Raw genomic sequence first — 23,131 nt, 5'->3', positions numbered from 1 at the left:
GCTCTTGCTCCTGGGAGCCCACAGAGCGCACCCGTCCTGGTCGTGGTAAAAACAGGAAGTCCGTATGCACTTACTTTACAAGTCAAATTTAATTTAATCAGGCTTATCTTCTGAGGAGATATGTATAAGTGTGAATTGCTGCAATATTTTTTTTTTGGGGGGTGGAGTATGGTAGTTTATTTCAATTAATTGCTGTTGACTTCAAGGTGTCCAATCATGCAGTGGGGTAGGAGAACTGAACATAATGCCAATATACTTCACATCTGGCGACCCATGCGCCCCTTTGGTTTCAGATAGTAAAAGGTAAAGGGACCCCTGACCGTTAGGTCCAGTCGTGGCTGACTCTGGGGTTGCAGAGCTCATCTCGCTTTATTGGCCGAGGAGCCAATACAGCTTCCAGGTCATGTGGCCAGCATGACTAAGCCGCTTCTGGCGAACCAGAGCAGCACACGGAAACGCCGTTGACCTTCCCGTCGTTTACCTATTTATCTACTTGCACTTTGATGTGCTTTCGAACTGCTAGGTTGGCAGGAGCAGGGACCAAGCAACGGGAGCTCACCCCATCGCGGGGATTCGAACCGCCGACCTACTGATCGGCAAGTCCTAGGCTCTGTGGTTTAACCCACAGCGCCACCCATACTACAAGAGTAGACAAGTCTAAAAAACCCAGGACACAAATTTCCACGGCGCTCTAGTGGCTAGATAGAAGGCTTAGTTTGGTCAGAATCAAGTACAGTGGTACCTCGGGTTACAGACGCTTCAGCTTACAGACTCCGCTAACCCAGAAGTAGTACCTTGGGTTAAGAACTTTGCTTCAGGATGAGAACAGAAATCACACGGTGGCGGCAGCGGGAGGCCCCATTAGCTAAAGTGGTGCTCCAGGTTAAGAACAGTTTCAGGTTAAGAACAGACCTCCGGAACGAATTAAGTTCTTAACCAGAGGTACCACTGTACAGTCATACCTTAGAAGTCGAATGGAATCCATTCTGGAAGTCCGTCCAACTTCCAAAATGTTTGAAAACCAAAGCATGGCTTCTGCAGCCAATTGGAAGCCCCGTCGGATGTTCGGCTTCCAAAAATAGTTCACAAACTGGAACAGTCACATCCTGTTTTGCGATGTTCGGGAGCTAAAACATTTGAGAACTAAGCTGTTTGACTTCCGAGGTACAACTGTATACACTTCCAGCGTTAACACTAAATACATTACTTCTGGTAAATGAGCCCCCATAGCCACTAGAGCTGTTAAAATTCGTGTCCCAGGCTTTTTAGACTTGTCTACCTATGTACTATCTGAAACTCAAAGGGTACATTGGTTGCCAGATGTGATCCCCCCCCCCCCAGCTCTCCTAACCCACTAATGTGCAGAAATAGGCCCTGTGGTACAACTCTCCTGGCAATATGTGCATGGCACCTTTCAAGAAAAATCCCACCCCTCTTCCATAGGGCAGAGAAGTGTGTAAATTGGCTGTGTTTCTGTAGACTAATAGAGTGTAAAGCAGGAGTGGGGGAAAACTTAATCTGGCTACAGGGGCCAGTCATCTGTCAATCACCTGACATCACACAACATCAGGTGATTAAACTTTGACCCCGTACCATGCAAAGGAAGAATCAAGTGCACCTTTCTTCCTTTGCAGCCCCAGCTATAATTCAAGTTCTGGCTGCAAAGGAAGACTATTTGCAGCTGTGGCTCAGGAAAATTCTTCCTTTGCAGCTGGAGCCACAGGCCGAATTCAAGCTGTGGCTGCAAAGGAAAAATTGGAAGTGTGCTCTAAGTGTGCTCCATTTCCAACAGCAATTCAAAAAGTGCTGAAATCGACCAGCATCCTTGTTGGTTTGGCTTCATGGTTTTCCTTTGTCCCATGCCTGTTGTGATAGAAGATGGGTTTGGTTTGGGAATGACAAAGAGACTTGGCAAGTCTAATGAGGCCATGGGCCAAAGCTTGCACTGCTGGTGCAAAGATCCTTGTCATCAAACTCATTTTGAATACAGTGGTGCCCCGCAAGACGAATGCCTCGCAAGACGAAAAACTCGCTAGACGAAAGGGTTTTCCGTTCTTTGAGTCGTTCCGCAAGACGAATTTCCCTATGGGCTTGCTTCGCAAGACGAAACGTCTTGCGAGTTCTTGCGAGTTTGTTTCCTTTTTCTTAAAGCCGCTAAGCCGTTAATAGCCGCTAAGCCGCTAAGAGCCGCTAAGCCGCTAATAGCCGTGCTTCGCAAGACGAAAAAACCGCAAGACAAAGAGACTCGCGGAACGGATTAATTTCGTCTTGCGAGGCACCACTGTAACGTGCTTTACCATGACACTTATCTCTCTGTGGAGAGCATTTTATGAATCTATATAAAACTGTTAAAGTAAAAAAAATTCCCACTGTCTTACCACTACTAATGCCTGAGTTTGCAGCAACTGCCACCTCACTCCACTGGTCGGCACTGGAGACTGAATAGGAACGCTGATGCATCCCATCAGGGCGACTGTTGAAGGAAACCAGGCTGATGCCGCTTGCCATCTGAGACACAGAAGTACTAGTAGTCACATTTCCTAGAAACAAAAGGATCGAAAGTTACTAAAAGTGAAAAACAAATTTTACATTCAGGATAACAGAAAGTGGGAACAAAGAAACAATAATCTTTGGCATAATGCTGATTGATGTTGTCATTATTAGGTATCTTCCAAAGTCCCCCTTACAGAGAGAGTCACACCCGGCCCCGCTAGTAAAATCTCTCTGTATATCCCCTTTGTTTTAAATCAAGTTGGGAATTAAAAGTATGAACCTGCATTTGGCTATGATGAAAACTCCAAACCAAAAAGAGTCTATGAGAGAAGGCATAATGATAAATCTGGAAGCCTCAAAATTCAGTCTCAAAGTTGTTTTTAAATGATAAATACATGCTAAGTGATTGTATAATTCACTTGAAATGTTTGAAATCATTATTTTATTAGATGGAGTTATCCAAGTCATGCTACTGCAGAGAGTACAATTAGGCAATTTACTCTTCTTTGTCTTCATTGAAGATTGGGTTGTTGTAAGAAATTTTGAAGACAGGAGAACAGCAGTGGTACACCAGTGATTAGTGATAACAGTGAACAACTCTTCTCATTTTGACACTTGTGGGTGAGCTGAGAGTTTGTTTGAACCTTGGGTGAGAGGGAGTGTCAGAAGGATAATGAATTGATATTGATTTATATATGTGTCATGGACTGGTTGGATGCAGAGGAATGGTGGGAGGAACCAGCTAGGGAACCTTCAAGGGAAGACAATATATTAGTAATTCTGAATTAATATAACATTTTAATATGTAACTGTGTATTTTTGCTGTCCGTTGTTGTTTTGGTTTCCTGTAAACCGCTTAGAGATATTTTTATAATATTAAGCAGTATAGAAATAAAATAAAATAAACTGAATGGAAGTGGGACATGGCCTGGTTCCCATGTTCCACTAAGTCAAATGATAGCTTAGAGTGAACATGGAGGTTTCCATGAGAAAGCCTCACAGAGGCTTTGCTTCTCCCCAGCCCTTTTTGCTGCCATGCTGCATAGCTGGGTTGGCTGAACCAACGCTTGCGGTCAAGCTATTTCCATGAGCTACAGTCAAGCTACTAGTTCGAGATTAGTCTGGAGTTGTTAACCATGAGCCCATATTCAGACAACTGCAAAGCTAAAGCTAAACATGCTTAGCTCAATGAGGCAGCAAAAGGGAACAGAGAGGGGGCTGCTAAGCCAAGTTATGCCTTAGCATGAGATGTGAACCAAGCCTATATAATCTTGTGATTTCTGTATGTTGGTACAGAAAAAGAAGGGTAAAGCTAAATTAACAGTGGCTACGGCAGCTTGCAAGAGAGCAGATGAAAAAAGAAGGGACTCCATTGAACTCAGGCCACTCACTCCTCTCTCTCTCTCTCTCTCTCTCTCTCTCCCACACCCCCACACCCACAGAGTTAACGTCTCACATTAAAATTACATAATTCCCAATATGGCTTGCCCTGCATAGGACAAACCTTATTCCTGTTTCTACTATGTAAAGCTCCCAAATTTATATTTTAAACATTTTGACTCAATCAAAAATACCAGCTATGCTATTATAATCACAGCACTGTAATGTGTTAATGGTAACTGCTGCTTCTATCACATATTCATCACAAAGCTCTTGCAAAGTAGTCCTCCAGGAAGCAAGGTCCCACTCTCAACTTCAATAAGGATTTTTTAACATGTTCATATTTAACATATTTATGCAACACTCATGCAACACGATACTGAAAAATGTCCAAGAACATAACAGATTGGCCAGCCAGAGCATGAATTCAGTCGCTTATTAGGATTCTGCATCTCATGAGAGAGGTCTTCTTGTGAAGAGGTTCTTGTAAAGCTTTAACGTCAAAATCTTACATGCAAGGGCTAGCAGCACTTCAGCATCTGCCTCACTTTCAGTTTATTAGAATTAACATAAAATACATGGTCAACTACCTGGTTTATTCAGAGTTCTGAAAGACTGCCTCTACAAATGTATCATATACGCATCATCTGGCTGCTTTAGTTGATTAGCAGGGGGCAGTTAAATTACTATGCTAATCCATGTATTCTCAGCACTGGTTCCTTGATATGGATATGTGTATATGCTTCCTGAGAAACCTTGATTAGTTCAAGCTTCAGTGTGTCAAAAGCTCCAGATTCTTTCCAAAGAATAATTTTAGCTGTATTCGCATCTGTAAAATGTAGGAGCTGATTTGAAAATGTACTTACCTCTAACATATGCTATTTTTCTTTAACTATTTGCATTTCAAAGTGACTATTGCATTTATATATGAATGACTACCAGTATGTTGCCAAAAATGGGCTCAAATGAGCAAGGATGATGCTGGTTTTCTATTGAAGAACAATGTTTTTCATCTTCTGTAACATTACAAAGGAAAAAACCCTTCAGTTATAGGAACCTTTATTACATTTAAAATACTCAACTGATATTCTAAAATATTTTACTATGGGGAAAAATTATCCAAAACATTCTTCTGCAATGGTAAGAAACAATGACTGACATCAACATTACAATCCAAGATAACTTAATTCCTGGTATAAAGAGTACGAACACCATAGTTTTGACAGCAAATAAATTACCATGTATAAGATACATATTAGGAACAGAATTTATATTTTATTAATTAAGAAAGGGCAAACAACAGATGGTGTAAATTACAGTGGAACCTTGGTTCTCAAATGCCTTGCTACTCGAACATTTCGGCTCCTGAACTCCAAGACTTGGAAGTAAGTGTTCGGGTTTTTGAATGCTTTTTGGAAGCCGAATGTCCAATCTGGTTGTCAGCTATTGTTTCCAGGACACCTGCCCTGCGCCAATTGGAAGCCGTGCCTTGGTTTTTGAACATTTCAGAAGTCAAACAGACTTCTGGAACGGATTAAGTCCAAGAACCAACGTACCACTGTACTTTGTTTATACAGTGGTGCCTCGCAAGACAAAATTAATCCGTTCCGTGAGTCTCTTCGTCTTGTGGTTTTTTCGTCTTGCGAAGCACGGCTATTAGAGGCTTAGCGGCTATTAACGGCTTAGCGGCTATTAACGGCTTAGCGGCTTTAAGGAAAAGGAAACAAACTCGCAAGAACTCGCAAGACGTTTCGTCTTGCGAAGCAAGCCCATAGGGAAATTCGTCTTGCGGAACGACTCAAAAAACGGAAAACCCTTTCGTCTAGCGAGTTTTTCGTCTTGCGAGGCATTCATCTTGCGGGGCACCACTGTACAACCATTCAGCAATGGTTTTAGGGCAGTTTACAAAACCTACCGTAGTTTTTCTTATCTTTCCTTTGTAGTATGCAGCCCTCACAGCTGAACTACAGATTACACTGGAGCAGCAGAGTCTCATTCTGCTTGCAAATGTATTGAAGCGGGGGGGGGGGGGGACGACTGGAGGGGGGGCAGATATGCCTTCCCCTGTGGGGAGAGAGAAGAGGGAGATTTTAAGCAGCAAAATGACCTGAGAGGGAATGGCGATGCAGCCTATGCCAATAATTAATGCTCCAATCAAGACTGCAGCCTTCCATGGCTGTTTTTCTTTTAAAACAACCACACATAAAAGGACAAGGACACACAACTGTATGCAATGTATAGTTTTGGCTAGAACAGGGTTGCCTAACCTATGGCTCGCTCTACAGTTTGCTGGGTTCTATCTCACATCTGTCCTTGCAGGGACGATGGAGCTGTAGTCCCACCGTACCTGGAGGGCCAGAAGTTAGTTGCATGACTTAGTTGCGTGACTTAGAGCAAAACAAAATGAGCACAATCTGGCCCAAATTAAGGAAGATTGAGTCCCATTCAAATCAACAGAAGTGCACGTAACTAAATTCCTCCCATTTAAATCAATGGGCTCTGCCCCCTCTTAACGTCCCAGTGCATATTTTGGAGGTACATTGCTAGATATATTTTTGGGTCAGTGTTACTACTTATTCAATATATGGGAAGGAATATATGGAAAGTACCGCTCCGGCGGGAAGATAAACAGCGTTTCCATGCACTGCTCTGGTTTGCCAGAAGCGGCTTAGTCCTGCTGGCCACATGACCTGGAAGCTGTACGCTGGCTCCCTTGGCCAATAAAGCGAGATGAGCGCCGCAACCTCAGAGTCAGACACGACTGGACCTAATGGTCAGGGGTCCCTTTACCTTTACTAATATTCAAGACTTGTATCCTATTCAGAAGTTTTTGGTGTTATTTATGTAGGCTAATTCTCCAGTTAACATAGGGATACACCCACCCATAACTACCCTTGCAAGTCCTTTCTAATATGTTTAATTAGCAATTTATTTTTCTGGGTGGTCCTGCCACTTGACAGCTGGCCAATAAGCTGTCATAGATTTGTAGAGCTGGAAGGGATTCCAAGCATCATCTAGTTCAACCCCCCCAGCAAAGCAGAATTCTCAACTAACGCATGCATGACAGATGGTCGTCCACCCTCTGCTCCAAGGAAGGAGGGACCACCACTTCCCAAGGGAGCCCGTTCCACTATCAAACAGATTCACCATCAGGAAGATGTTGAGCCAGAATCTCCTTTCTTGTAGCATGAAGCCATTGGTTTGGATCCTAGCCTCTGGAGCAGGAGACAACAAGCTTGCTCCATCTTCCATGTAACATCCCATTAGATATTTGAAGATGGCTAGCATATCTCCTCTCGGTTTTCTCTTTTCCAGGCTATATATACCCAGCTCCTTCAACCGTTCCTCATAAGGCTTGGTTTCTAGACCCTTGATCCTCTTGGCTGCCCTCCTCTGCACACACTCCAGTTTGTCAACATCCTCCTTTAATTGTGGTGCCCAGAACTGCACATATTACTCCAGGTGTGGTGTGGTCTGACCAAGGCAGAATAGAGTGGGACTATGACTTCCCTTGATCTGGACACTATACCTCTGTTGATGCAACCTAGAATAGCATTAACTTTTTTTTGCTGTTGCATCACACTGATGACTCATGTTAAGCTTGTGGTCTGCTAGGACCCTACAATCTTTAAAAATGTACAGACTAGCTCTGGGTTTCAACTCGGCAGAGTGAAATTCTAAATTATTATTCTTCAGGAGTTTTTTTCCTTTTCTTTATAGAGTCTTTAATATTCAATATAGATTCACAATTCCTTTAATAAAGGAAAAACACAGAGTGGTTCCATATATCTAGGATGCTCCAGAAGCAATTGCAAATCTTATTTCAGAAGTGTAGGCTCTATAAAGAGGGGGGGAAACTCCTGAAGAGGAAGAATTTGTGTATAAAATGAAATATAAAAGTTAAGGAACATAACGGCATAAGATAAAACAGAACATAAAAATCTAAGCAGAAAACACAAATAGAGTATATATCTGAATTTAGGAAGCCAGACTAATCATTAAGATGGACAAATGATTTTGCATGCAGGACAGTAGGTTCTCATATTTCATTAACTGAAGAAAACATGGTTTGACATTTTAGCAATACAGTGGGTACCTCAGGTTACATACGCTTCAGGTTACAGACTCCGCTAATCCAGAAATAGTGCTTCAGGTTAAGAACTTTGCTTCAGGATGAGAACAGAAATCGGGCTCTGGCAGCGCAGCAGCAGCAGCGGGAGGCCCCATTAGCTAAAGTGGTGCTTCAGGTTAAGAACAGTTTCAGGTTACCGTATTTTTTGCCCTATAGGACGCACCGGCCCATAGGACACACCTAGATTTTGGGGGGGGGGGAATAAAGGGGGGGGAAATTATCCCCCCCCACCTAGGCCCCGACCCCAGCCCCCAGAACGGGTCCCAGAGCGATGCCGAAGCTGCGCGCAGCTTCGGCATCGCTCTGGGAGCTTGCGCAACCTTCGGGAGCCCGGCGTGCGGAGCTGTGCAGAGCCCAGGAGCGCAGGCAGCTCTGCACAACCTTCGGGAGCCCGGCGTGGCTTCGCGCCGGGCTCCCTAGGGCTGCACAGAGCTTTCTGAAGCCTGGAGAGGGAGAGGGGTCGGTGCACACCGACCCCTCTCACTCACCAGGCTTCAGCAAAAGCCTGTATTCGCCCCATAGGACGCACACACATTTCCCCTTCATTTTTGGAGGGGGAAAAGTGCATCCTATAGGGCGAAAAATACGGTAAGTATGGACCTCTGGAACGAATTAAGTACTTAACCTGAGGTACCACTGTACTGGCCATGTTTGCACAAACAAATCCTGCCTTGACATGCCAGAATGTACAGTAGTCCCTTGGGCCCTGCTTTATTCCTCCTTTGGTACAAGCAGGAAAACAAAACAGGAAGCCGGTGTTAGCCATAGCTTCTTCCTGTTACGTGCAAACCAGGAATGATTTCAAAACAAGCCAGGACTCAGATGCTGCCTGGAGAACAGTTTGCCTTCTCTTCATCCACACAAGGAAAATTGCAGGAAGCTTGTTCTTAAGTCTTTCTTGTCCCATCAACCCATCTTTCACCAAGTTTAGCAGCATGGTTGTCTTAAAAATAGAGCAAAAGGGTCTACTGAAACAGTTAAAGTAGTTTGAGACAGTGGGTAACCCTATATTGTGCTGACTTAGAGAAAGTTATGCAGTACAAGCAATACATTGGGCAACAACCTAAGCACAAGTGGAGAGAGACTGAATGGATATGGTCCAATCATAGGCTACAGCTCATAGAAGTGTCTACAACAGGCTGATGACAAAACAAATACTTGAATCTGTGCAGCAATGCTATTCCAAGTATTAGAGAGACTGCTTCCTCTATGCCCCATAGAATAATAATACTGAGTTCTCAGAGTCTTGCTGGGAGTTGTCTGTCAGGTATCTCAAATATAAAAAGGTAAAGGTAAAGGTACCCCTGCCCGTACGGGCCAGTCTTGACAGACTCTGGGGTTGTGCGCCCATCTCACTCAAGAGGCCGGGGGCCAGTGCTGTCCGGAGACACTTCCGGGTCACGTGGCCAGCGTGACAAAGCTGCATCTGGCGAGCCAGCGCAGCACACGGAAACGCCGTTTACCTTCCCACCAGTAAGTGGTCCCTATTTATCTACTTGCACCTGGGGGTGCTTTCGAACTGCTAGGTTGGCAGGCGCTGGGACCGAGCAGCGGGAGCGCACCCTGCCGCGGGGATTCGAACCGCCGACCTTTTGATCCGCAAGCCCTAGGCGCTGAGGCTTTTACCCACAGCGCCACCCGCGTCCCATCTCAAATATAAGGTAAAGGTAAATGACCCCTGGACAGTTAAGTCCAGTCAAAGGCGACTGTGGGGTGCGGTGCTCATCTCGCTTCAGGCCAAGGGAGCCATAATTTGTCCGCAGACAGTTTTCCGGGTCATGTGGCCAGCATGTGGCGCAACGGGACACTGTGATGAGTGCCAGAATGCATGGAAACGCTATTTAGCTCCCCACCACAGCAGTACCTATTTATCTACTTGCACTGGCATGCTTTCAAGCTGCTAGGTTGGCAGAAGCTGAAACAGAGCAATGGGAGCTCACTCCGTCACACAGATTCAAACCACCGACCTCCTGATCGGCAAGCCCAAGAGGCTCAGTGATTTAGTTGAGAAACCACATTGGGAGCAAAATTTTAACACTGTGCATTCAGGGGGCAGGGGAGATGGGACAACATATTATATCCTAAAAATTTATTTACTGGTCAGACAATGATATCCTTTTTTGTTTTGGAAAGGTGTGCAGATGTGGCTGCACCCATTTCAATTTAGTTTCCGATTCCCATTTAGGAATCGCCTGTGCTAGGAGAGGGCAGGGTGAGGGCATACCTCTTGGTTTTCTAGCACCATCAAGAACAGTCTGCTTCTGGATTGTCTGTCTAGGATGGGAACTGCGGCTTGCTCTTCTGTCCTGTAGCAGTTGTACTACAAGGATGTGCAAGGTTCCATCTTAGAGCATGAGGCATAACATACTGTTTAACTCCTGCAAAAGGTTGTTGAGAGAACTAAACCAAAATATCATGGGTGTGCTAACACACAGCTCTCTCTCCTTTCCTGCTGCTGCTGATGTGCACAGTGTGAATAGGAGTAAAGAATTAAAAAGTTTATGTGTCTATATCAGACTGGGGCAAAGGTGTAACATGACCCCACATAAACTAGTTTATAAGGAAATAATCCTGGGCTTCTCTAGGTACACAGATTTGTAAATTAAAAGGGGGGAAAGTTTTAAACCCTTATATGTCTTGACCAGGACTAGTGAGCTTCCAGAATGTACAGCATGCTAAGGTGTTAACAGAAGGATTAAAAAGGCAAGCGGAGGTAGGAAGGAAGAGAAGTTTGACCTGCCAAAGCCCGCAACAACTCATAGTAAGTATCTGGCACGGGGGCAGGGGGAGAGACCTGCTATAATATAATATAATATAATATAATATAATATAATATAATATAATATAATATAATATAATATAATATAATATAATATAATATAATATAATATAATATAATATAATAAATAATATAATATAATATAATATAATATAATATAATATATTTATACCCCGCCCATCTGGCTGGGCCTCCCCAGCCACTCTGGGGGCTTACATAGAACCAAAAATACACTAAAATATCACACGTTAAAAACTTCCCTGAACAGGGCTGCCTTCAGATGTCTTCTGAATGTCAGGTAGTTGTTTATCGCTTTGACATCTGGTGGGAGGGCGTTCCACAGGGCGGGGGCCACTACCGAGAAGGCCCTCTGCCTGGTTCCCTGTAGCTTTGCTTCTCGCAATGAGGGAACCGCCAGAAGGCCCTCTGCGCTGGACCTCAGCGTCCGGGCAGAACGATGGGGGTGGAGACGCTCCTTCAGGTATACTGGACTGAGGCCATTTAGGGCTTTAAAGGTCAGCACCAACACTGTGAGATTTAACCTCCTTTCATTGCACAGAGACCTAAGCAGGAGCCCTCCTCTTACAGAGTGGTGATACACTGCAACATTTGGTGGCAGGTCTCAGCTGTTATCAAATATTCAGTTCACCTGTGCTTATAATGAAAGATGTGATACAAAATAAAGATGAGAACATGGACTTAGCAGCTAAATATAAGATGCTCAAGCATTTTCCTTTATCCTAGGCTTTGAGATCTATACACAATTCTCAATTGCTCTTTTTACAAGCCTTCAGAGAAAAAGGAATGTCATTTAGCAATCTTTATTTTCTTTGGGTCTTCTTCAAAACCTCTCAGTGTCCACGCTGGCATGATAATTCCGTAGCAGATTATGAGTGGCTGCCGTCTCCTCAGGAATCATGTGTCATGCTTTCAAGAACGCATCAAAAATGTTTCTAAGGTAACATGAGATACTTGCTACTTTTCCCTCAGCAAAGTATGACCTGTCTTGGAGTCAAGACAGACACTTTACTACATGTGCCTAATTAAAGCCGAATCCAGCAGAACTCACTCAGAGTAAGTTAATAAGACAAATATAGTCTTGCTACATATTTTTAGCAGCAATAGGGCTAGCTAGCGTTATCTTAAATTTAAGTGACTGACAAAGCCTATTAAATGTAGGTAGACTAAAAATGGCCCTGGCTGATGATGTGTGAGAATACATCACCTTTAAACACTCTGCCCAATGTGTTTCCGCCTCGCACCAAGACTGCCTCACCTCATTGTCATATAACCCAACTAATCAGATCAAAATCAAAGAAAGGAGAATGTCAGAGTTCTGAAATATTTTCACCCAACAGGATAACAGTATCAAACACTACCACCCTGAAAATCTTTCCTTTCAAGGTAAAAATGCCAGCAAGTCTGTAATAAAAATTATTCAAATAAAACCATTTTAACAGAACTTGCTAATTGTACAAAAACAGCAATGCCAAGTACATCACCATCAAAACATACGTGAATAAATTAAGCATCATGGCACTCAATAGGAATCTGGCAATTAAATACAAAAGTGGTATTGACTTCTAAGCTTACTACCAGCATGGTTTCAATGTCACAAATTTGTGGAAAATATTTTGCCCTAATTCTGCAAAAAAAAAAAAAAAAAAAAAAAAAAAAAAAAAAAATTAAAATAAGTGTATTCACTGTTGAAATAAATGAATGTTAAACTTGGAACAAATCTATAGCTCTTGCATTTTTTCTATTTTTTTTATTATAAAATATTTATTAAGGATTTTAAACATTGTATTCATCAACCACATATAGAACCATCACCAAAGTACAACAAACAAAGAAAAACAGAAAAAAAGCAAAAAGATTTACATAAAAAACATACAACAAATCCAAATGTCCAACAACCATATTTTCTTAACTTTTTGGACTTCCTCACATCTCCCATTCCTGCGTTCCCAGTTATAAACTTATAAGCAGCAATTTATCACCTTATTTCAACTCTTATTTTGTAATTTTCAAATAATGTCTCCAACTTTAAGCTCTTGCATTTTTTCTAACTGCCTTATAAACAAGTCATGAAAATATGAAATATCCATTAATGTTTTAGAATAGAAATCATTAGAGTTCTCAAAAAATGGGCAATTCCTTCCAAAATCCTTTATAAAAGGAATTTTTGGTTTTGTATGGACACTTAAAAAATAAGCAACATGTTACAGAAAATTTATGAGTACTGTATATGAACAATGGCAAGCTATAAAGGGGCAATAACCTACAAATTAGAGCAAACCATTGTCATTAAACTATTGAGTGTCTTTAGAACTAAAAGGAAGAGAAACTTTCAGAAAGAGACACACAAAGATTTTGATCCTATATTATTATTATTATTATTATTATTATTTATTTATTACTATTATTATATTTTAAAGCTATTACACCTAACAGCAGCCTAGTAAATGCATGTCTGCAGTGTGAGCAGTTTTGATAAACAGCCTCTGCGGGCCACACAACGGGGATAATGTATCCTTAAGTACTGCCAATGAGCTGCCATTCTGCACAGCCAATTACTTCTGTGCGTCTGTCACTCAAAGGAAAAATGACTGAACCCATTAGATCAAACCTTTGTCACTGTTCCTAATGCACTCTTAGGCCTCATTAATCTGAGGGAGCAGCAACACAGCCGCCGGTGCCTCATTGCCTCCCCCACAACAGGACCACGTGAAGCCTCTCATCTCTCCCCCAAGTGCACCACGTTAATCAAGCTCTCCTTATTACCCCAGTCCCTGTCACGGCGGAGAGCGCTCTCTCTCTTAAATGCTCTCATTATAGCCCATCTTTAGAGCTGGCTGAGTGGAAAAAAAGAGAGAGAGAGAAACAGAAGAGGAAAAAGCAAGTCCGATCACATTAATATTCATGACAATAATTAGTATTCTAGGTCACTGAATATTCATGCTATTAGTTTGGATTTTTATGGGTTTGCTGGATGTCCTGATTGCTGGAGTGTGGAGGAAAACAGCATGGTGGGGACTTTAGATGTCAATGGCAGTTCAATACTGAGAATAGGTATGCGAATTCTCCCCTCCTTTTGGGGGCTAAATCAGCTCTTTCAACTCTCCTGATGGCTTTAGTATTTGAAAAATCACTAGAGGGAAGGGGGTGTGTGAATGAAAATGCTTGGTTTTCTTGAAAAGGTTTTAACATTCAAACGGTTGCTATTGCAAAATATAACCACCAGAGCCCAACATAATAACTTCAGTAGAACAGGATGAATCACTAATCTTAGCTACAAGGCACACCAAGACATGAGACACACAAACCAGACGATCATGAACAAAAGTGAGCAGGCTAGGGAGGGAGTGTATTACTGGCCCCTACACTTGGCTACCCAAATGATCAGGACACTTCACTGATGACTGCTCTGGGGGTCATACCATTCAGCCCTAGACACGCAAGTCACTTCAAACACACATAGTACTTACTACACCATTCCAAATCTTAGCACACTTAGCTTATAATTTAATTTCAGTGTTAATGTTTTAACAATTGTTTTTTAAACAGCCCTGACTTTAAAAATGCTGCATTCTGTGACCGCCTCCCCTTCTTATTCAGTCAAATTATAACCCCATGAATAATGAAAAGAAATCAAGACATTAACTGCATATTTTTTCTATGGCCTTAAACAGGGACAAGGAAAGTGAAAGCAACACTCAGAACAGGGACTGTGTTTGCAACTGTCAGTAGAAGTTTACTACACATACATTTATATGTGTATCTATATAAATGTATTTGTAACATACATTTATAGCATTTTCACCCCACTCTTCAGCCAAATGCTTACATAAAATCAGACAGTCCCTGCTTGCAGGTTTACAATCTAAAAAATATGACACATAAGGGAAAAGGGGCAGTGCAAAAAGAGGAAAAAAACTCCAATCTTAAGACTTTGTGTCTGAAAACAGGAGTTCTTCTAATGACCAGCTGGTGCCTGGTGGAGCTGATCTTTCAGCAGAGCTGACTGAATGAGTCTAGCTTCTCGTCTCTCCTATTGAGGCAGCCTAATGGAAAATATTTCAATGAAATAATGTTTTAGTGGTAAACTGCAGCTGCATGCCTGCTCCACACTTCTGGGCTTTAGTTGTTGGCTACCTGGAAAACCCAATCTATGCATTCTTGCACTGTGCAAAACACAGCACTGGAAGCATTCAAGAAGCCCTCAAAAACATGGTGACAGCTAGAGCACACATTGTGGAATATAATAACACGGCAATCATTCCCCCTTCCTTTGAAGGAGATGTAGGAAATCTCTTCCAGTAGCCCCCACCCTAAGCATTCAATCCCAGCGCCCTTTTGCTGATCTTTAATGCTGTACAGAATCCTTCAAGATCAAGCCTCCACAAATCCCCTTCCCAGCTTGCTGCAGCAAGGAGGATATCTTTTTAACACAATATGACACAAACTCACTTCCTTCTCCTTGCTCAAAGCTCAGATACACATCCCTGTAGAGGTATCTCTGCAGTGTGGAGACAGAAGCCAGGATAATGTGAAAAGGACTGTTTCGCCAGGTCCCGTAAGAGGAGGAAGGAGGGATTCTGGGAGCAACAGGCAAAGTAGAATCCTGAGTTGGAGAGGAGGCTGGGGCTGAGTGTCTTCAAATACCTTCCACAATTAAGGAAGTGGTTGCTTTAGCATGGAGGATACTTCCTTATATGATTTCTCCCCTTTCCTAAATTCTCTGGTGGCCTTAGGGCAGGGGAAAGCTCAGGCTTGACCACTAATTAAAGTTGGTTCTCAAGTCAAGCAAAGCACTGTGGATCCACTGTTCAAGACTCTCATTTTCCAGGACACAAAGCAGTTGGCAGGAACAGCAGGAGAAACTAATCCAGGACAGATCTTTTCCCTCTGCCTGTTCCCATTTACAGAATGTAAAAATTCCACACTTTTAAGAAGGTTAGTCTCACTTAAATTGTTCTTTTTTTTAAAAAAAGAAATGTCTGAAGGCAGACCATTACAGCTTAATCTGATTCTCAGCACTTTACCATAAAATAAGCCTACTAATGGCCACCGCATAGCTTCCTTGATGATCAAGATTAATAAGATATGAAATTCTCATTTATGAGGCTCAAACTTCATATTTTTGCAACATGTCCAAAGTGTCACACATAGTTAACAGATAATAATGGTTAGAAGTATTAATGATTGCTAATAACAGCTGTACCATTAACACATACAGGATATTCCAGTGGTGTTAAATATAATTAATACATAATAAAATGGAGATTTCTGTAGTGTGCAAATCATAAAACAACCATAATACAGCACACACAGCATACCATTTTAAAGACATGAAACAACACATGGTATTTTTAGGGGAAGTGCTCTGGGATCATGGAGAGTCTGACACGACTAAACGACTAAACAACATATCAAAATGATTCTGCAATAAGCTTTCGCTACTTGGCCAGTCAAAAAATTATCAGCTGCATTTGGCTAAATATTTCAATAAGAACTGAAGCCAGAAAAGCAGTCCTAACCATAGCCAATACTTGGCACCCAGAAGTACTCCCAACACTAAACCTGATTTTTTCAAGGCAAGTTCAAACAGATCCAAAATAGGAAGAACTCTTGTCACTGGATGCAGCCAATTTGTTGGCCTCCATCCAGTTTATTAGGAACATAAGATGAGCATCTACTGGATCAGGACAATGGTCCTTCTAGCCCAGCATCTTGTTCACCTAGTGGCCAACCAGACGCCAATGGGAAACTCGCACGCAGGATTCGAGCACAAGAGTAGCCCTCTCCCCTTGTCCAGTCCTCATTTAAAGTCATCTAGATTGGTGGCTATCACTAAGGGAGTGAGTTGCACAGTTTAATTACATGCTGCATGAAGTAATTTATTTGATCTGTCCTGAATCTTACAACCTTCAGCTTCACTGAATGTCCACAAATTCTAATGTTCTGACAGGGGGAGAAAACATCTTTATACACTTTCTCCATACCAGGTATAATTTTATAGACCTCTTACTCACTTTTTCTTTAAACTTAGAATTTCCAAATGTTGCAACCCTTCTTCACAGAGGAGTTGTTCCATTCCCTTGATAATTTTGGTCACCATTTTCTGAATGTTTCCCAACTCTCTCTCTCTTTTTAGAAGAGGCCACCAGAGATATACACAGTGTTCCAGATGTGGGCACACTATAGATCTGTATAGCAGCACTATGTTGTATTATCAATTCCTTTCATAATGATCCCTTGCATGTAATTTGACCTTTTCACAGCGCCACACACTGGGTCGACATCAGCATTTAGTTATCTACCACAACCCCAAGGCCTCATTCCTGGTCTGTCATCCCCAGATCACAACCCATGAGCACACCTGTGAAATTAAGATTTTTTTGCCCCAACATGCATTACTTCACACTTGTTTACAATGCATTGCATTTGCCATTTTACCACCCAATCGCTCAGTTTGGAAAGGAGCTATTCACAATCTCCTTTTGTTTTAATGGCCCTGAACAATTTAGTATCATCAGCAAACTAGGCCACCTCACTGCTCACCCCTAACTCTATATTGTTAAAAAAGCACAGGTCCAGATACAATCCTTGGGAGACTCCACTTGCCACACCTCTCCATTTGGATGTAATTCAGACTCTCTGCTTGCAATTCCTGGCCCACAAGTTATCTCCTCTTATTCACTGACTAAGCTTACTTAGGAGTCTTTGGTGAGATACTTTGTCAAAAGCTTTTTGGAAGTCCAAGCATACTATGTGAAATGGATCACCTATGCTTGTTGACACTCTCAAAGAACTCTTAATATGTTCATGAGTCAGGACTCGGCCTTGCAAAAGCCATGTTGGCTCTGCTTCAGTAAGATAACTTCTATATGCTTGGTTACTTTATATTTAACAATACTTTCCACCAATTTTCCAAGGACAGATGTTAAACTAGCTGGCTTGTAATTTCCAGGACTTCCCTTGGACACCTTTTGAAAAACTGGTGTTACATTGACTACTTTCCAGTCCTCAGGTATGGAGACTGATGTGACGAACAAGCTACAGTGCAGCTTTTGAACTGATGGGGGCGGGGAGTCAACAGGAGCTGAGGAGGTTCCAATTGAGATCAGAATGCCCTTTTTAAAACTAAAAACGGCAGGATTTGTGTTATGTATAACAACATATACTTTTTATGCCTTCTTTAAAATATGAAGGTTTTAGTTTAATTTCCTGTGGCCCACAAGCTTCCCTGCTAAGGTAGAGCATTAGTTTTTCTATAAATTTCCTACCTCTAGAAGTTAGTTCCCGAGTTGCAAATTCTTACATCATTTGGATCTTACAGAATTTAGATCCTGGAAGAGTGACCTTACTGTGCCCTTGCTTTGCGCTGTTTTGATTAAATAATTAAATAAATGGGTGTTACTTATGTTCTCCTCCCAAGTCTGCTTAACTCACCTTGGTGCTTTTGTCATCTTGGGCTGAGATGCTTCCTCAGCTGAGGTTCCCTCTAGCTTATGGAGCGAGCTTCCCTTGCTAACTGGCTCTAAATTTACGTACATTCCTGGCTGGTTCCTCCTGGCCACTGTAGTAGCCAATGAGGTCAGGAGGTGTGGCTCAAATTCAGTTAGCCCCCTGGGAATGGGGAGTGAACAATGAGTGTTGATTGAATGGGAGGTGGATAATGGCTGGTGAGTCAACTGCCTTGGAGTGTGGCCCTTCTTCCCTTCTGTCAAACGTTAATTCATAATCTCTATGACCTCCCCAAGCTGTGATGGGAAGGAGAGTTGAGTAGCAGCAGTTTAATGATGATACCAAACTCCAAATTTCTAGACAACCCATCCATGTGGTTGCATATAAATGTAAACAGTATGGAAGATAAAATGCAACACTGTGGGATATCATAAGACAAAGGCCAAAGCATCAAGCATGAGTCTCCTGGCACTATCTGGCATTCCATTCAACTCCTGCCCATTTAGGGGATCCAGACAGATAACATGTCTGATGATATGTGTACCCTTAAGATCCAGCAGAACCCACAGGGACGCAATTCCCTTTTCTATCAAAAGGCAGCACAGTATCACAGTGCTGCCTCAAGGTCTGATCTACATGATGGGTTACAGCTGAAACAGAATAAGCTAATTTAAAATTAAAGAAGAAATGATTATTTGGGAAAAAAATAGTTCTTTTTCATATTCATGCTCAATGATCATGGATTCATCAGTAGCTATTAAGCAGGTTGTTGATTCATTGTTTAGACTCAACATATCAATGTTCAAAATCGACACATTGTAACTTGGATCTTAAATTTTCCCATGAATAAAATGTTCCAGCTTGGTTGATACTACAGTAATGTCAAATTTTATTTAAAAAAGCATTCTTGTCTGAGAATGATAGTAGACACAAGGTAAACACCGATCCAATGCTTCTTCCTCATTTGACCCACAAATATTTAGTGTTCTTTCACATAATGCTGAACATACTATTCCAGGATTACATTGTCTGAAAGCATGCTGGCCTGAAGGCTCCTTTGAGCTTACAAGGGCCTGGTGAAGCATTTCCAGGAAGCAGGCCCTTTTGCAATAATGGAACCAATTGTATTGCTACTGTGCATTTGAACATTTAACATTCAAATCCTATTCCTATCTGCAATTTAGCTGAGTTGACTAGCTCAATTGTGCCACAGAGGCCTCTGAAAAATTATATTGATTTTTATGTTGGCATGCCAATTATCCTTTGCAGAATTTTGAACTATGAGACTTGTTCTTGTAGATACAATTTGGGAACTCTGTCATTCATACAAGCCTATCAGTAGCTGGTATGAACTGTGTGAATTTCTGCTGTGGCAACTAATGAAAATTGCCCTGTCTCAACTCTAATGTGTGAAGCTGGGGTATTAAAAAGTAAATGTAAGATATTATGAAATATCTTTTGGACTGCCTCTGAAATATGAATCTCCACCAATCCTCATACTTCTAGTCCATAAAGTAGCTGTTTGTTATTGTGTATTTTAATAATATTTATGCACCAACTACTGGTGCTGAAGAAACTGAAATTGACCAATTCTATGAAGACTTACAAGACCTTATAGAAGTGACACCAAAGAAGGATGTTCTGCTCATAATAGGGGATTGGAATGCTAAAGTAGGGAGTCAAGAGATAAAAGGAACAACTGGCAAGTTTGGCCTTGGAGATCAAAACGAAGCAGGGCAAAGGCTAATAGAGTTCTGTCAAGAGAACAAGCTGGTCATCACAAACACTCTTTTCCAACAACACAAGAGACGACTCTACACGTGGACATCACCAGATGGGCAGCATCGAAATCAGATTGATTATATTCTCTGCAGCCAAAGATGGAGAAGCTCTATACAGTCAGCAAAAACAAGACCTGGAGCTGACTGTGGCTCAGATCATCAGCTTCTTATAGCAAAATTCAAGCTTAAACTGAAGAAAGTAGGGAAAACCACTGGGCCGGTAAGATACAATCTAAGTCAAATCCCTTATGAATACACAGTGGAAGTGAGGAACAGGTTTAAGGATTTAGATTTGGTGGACAGAGTGCCTGAAGAACTATGGATGGAGGCTCGTAACATTATACAAGAGGCAGCAACTAAAACCATCCCAATGAAAAGGAAATGCAAGAAAGCAAAGTGGCTGTCCAACGAGGCCTTACAAATAGCGGGGGAGAGAAGGCAAGCAAAATGCGAGGGAGATAGTGAAAGATACAGGAAATTGAATGCAGATTTCCAAAAAATAGCAAGGAGAGACAAGAAGGCCTTCTTAAACGAGCAATGCAAAGAAATAGAGGAAAACAATAGAATGGGAAAAACCAGAGATCTGTTCAAGAAAATTGGAGATATGAAAGGAACATTTTGTACAAAGATTTCCATAATAAAAGACAAAAGTGGAAAGGACCTAACAGAAGCAGAAGACATCAAGAAGAGGTGGCAAGAATACACAGAGGAACTATACCAGAAAGAAATTGATGTCTCGTATACCCCAGGTAGTGTGGTTGCTGACCTTGAGCCAGACATCCTGGAAAGTGAAGTCAAATGGGCCTTAGAAAGCATCGCTAATAACAAGGCCAGTGGAAGTGATGATATTCCAGCTGAATTATTTAAAATTTTAAAAGATGATGCTGTTAAGGTGCTACACTCAATATGCCAGCAAATTTGGAAAACTCAGCAGTGGCCAGAGGATTGGAGAAGATCAGTCTACATCCCAATCCCAAAGAAGGGAAGTGCCAAAGAATGCTCCAACTACCGCACAATTGCACTCATTTCACACGCTAGCAAGGTTATGCTTAAAATTCTACAAGGCAGGCTTAAGCAGTATGTGGACCGAGAACTCCCAGAAGTGCAAGCTGGATTTAGAAGAGGCAGAGGAACCAGAGACCAAATTGCAAACATGCGCTGGATTATGGAGAAAGCTAGAGAGTTCCAGAAAGACATCTACTTCTGCTTCATTGACTATGCAAAAGCCTTTGACTGTGTCGACCACAGCAAACTATGGCAAGTTCTTAAAGAAATGGGAGTGCCTGATCACCTCATCTGTCTCCTGAGAAATCTCTATGTGGGACAAGAAGCTACAGTTAGAACTGGATATGGAACAACTGATTGGTTCAAAATTGGGAAAGGAGTACGACAAGGCTGTATATTGTCCCCCTGCTTATTTAACTTATATGCAGAATTCATCATGCGAAAGGCTGGGCTGGATGGATCCCAAGCCGGAATTAAGATCGCCGGAAGAAATATCAACAACCTCAGATATGCAGATGACACAACCTTGATGGCAGAAAGTGAGGAGGAATTAAAGAACCTTTTAATGAGGGTGAAAGAGGAAAGCGCAAAATATGGTCTGAAGCTCAACATCAAAAAAACGAAGATCATGACCACTGGTCCCATCACCTCCTGGCAAATAGAAGGGGAAGAAATGGAGGCAGTGAGAGATTTTATTTTCTTGGGCTCCATGATCACTGCAGATGGTGACAGCAGTCACGAAATTAAAAGACGCCTGCTCCTTGGGAGAAAGGCGATGGCAAATCTAGACAACATCTTAAAAAGTAGAGACATCACCTTACCAACAAAGGTCCGTATAGTTAAAGCCATGGTTTTCCCAGTAGTGATGTATGGAAGTGAGAGCTGGACCGTAAAGAAGGCTGATCGCCGAAGAATTGATGCTTTTGAATTATGGTGCTGGAGGAGACTCTTGAGAGTCCCATGGACTGCAAGAAGATCAAACGCATCCATTCTTAAGGAAATCAGACCTGAGTGCTCACTGGAAGGACAGATCGTGAAGTTGAGGCTCCAATACTTTGGCCACCTCATGAGAAGAGAAGACTCCCTGGAAAAGACCCTGATGTTGGGAAAGATGGAGGGCACAAGGAGAAGGGGACGACAGAGGATGAGATGGTTGGATAGTGTTCTCGAAGCTACAAACATGAGCCTGACCAAACTGCGGGAGGCGGTGGAAGACAGGAGTGCCTGGCGTGCTCTGGTCCATGGGGTCACGAAGAGTCGGACACGACTAAACGACTAAACAACAACAATTTTAATAATATATTGATTTTACAGTTGTAAGCTGCTTCGAAGTCATTTTTACATATAAACAGCGTATTAATATTATTTTATATAAGTAATAATAATAAAATAATAATAATTTAACATTAGTAATATACTTCCCCCACATATTCTGTTAGTATGCAAAAAATTCTTAATGCAATAGATTTTACAAACATGGTCTTTATTTCTTGAATTTAAAATAATAACTGGCTCTGTGGATATTAGTTAACTAACTGGCAACTATGAGCAGGGGCTATTGTTTATCATCTGCTATAAATTCAGTTTTCATGGCAGACCTGCACAGAGCAGCTGTAAAGAAATTAAAATGCAAGGCAAAAAATTAGTTTGTTTCAATTTTTGAAAAAATCATTTGGATCTTACAAAATGTCTGGCTCTCTCTTCAAATCTGGGGTTATGTTATAACTGGTTTCACTTGTGGATGAAATGACAGAAGCTATCTTTAAGTATGGAAATCAGATTGATGAGCTGTATTTTCATTTTTCTCTCCTGTCTGGGCTCAGCTACTCTCCCTGCAGTGCAGCTCCAATGTTACACCTTTCTGGTACATAAGGTATTACTTGAAAATATGTTCAGGGAGAGGGGTGGGGGAACCAGGGAGAGAGAGTTAACAAAACATTTGCTCCCAGTAAGTTTCCGAGCACAATTCAAAGTGTTGGCGTTGACCTTCAAAGCCCTAATGGCCTCAGCCCAGTATGCCTGAAGGAGTGTCTCCACCCCCATCATTCTGCCCGGACAGTGAGGTCCAGCGCCGAGGCCCTTCTGGCGGTT

General features: G+C 42.0%; 1 protein-coding gene across 13 annotated transcripts in view; it reads right to left on the bottom strand.

Annotated features, from left to right (window-relative positions):
- AGAP1 (ArfGAP with GTPase domain, ankyrin repeat and PH domain 1) overlaps positions 1 to 23,131 on the bottom strand; it is a 335,950-nt gene that overhangs the window by 122,350 nt on the left and 190,469 nt on the right. For all 13 annotated transcript variants that reach the window (XM_028702820.2, XM_077918621.1, XM_028702829.2 and 10 more), the window contains one exon: positions 2,379 to 2,540. In XM_028702820.2, the coding sequence (XP_028558653.1) occupies positions 2,379 to 2,540 (162 nt within the window). The remainder of the gene's footprint in view (positions 1 to 2,378; positions 2,541 to 23,131) is intronic.

This window comes from Podarcis muralis, chromosome 1 (assembly GCF_964188315.1).
Source record: "Podarcis muralis chromosome 1, rPodMur119.hap1.1, whole genome shotgun sequence".
In the NCBI taxonomy this organism is placed as follows: domain Eukaryota; kingdom Metazoa; phylum Chordata; class Lepidosauria; order Squamata; family Lacertidae; genus Podarcis; species Podarcis muralis.
Note: the sequence above shows the minus strand (reverse complement) of the source record. Positions and strands in the feature narration are given on the sequence as shown.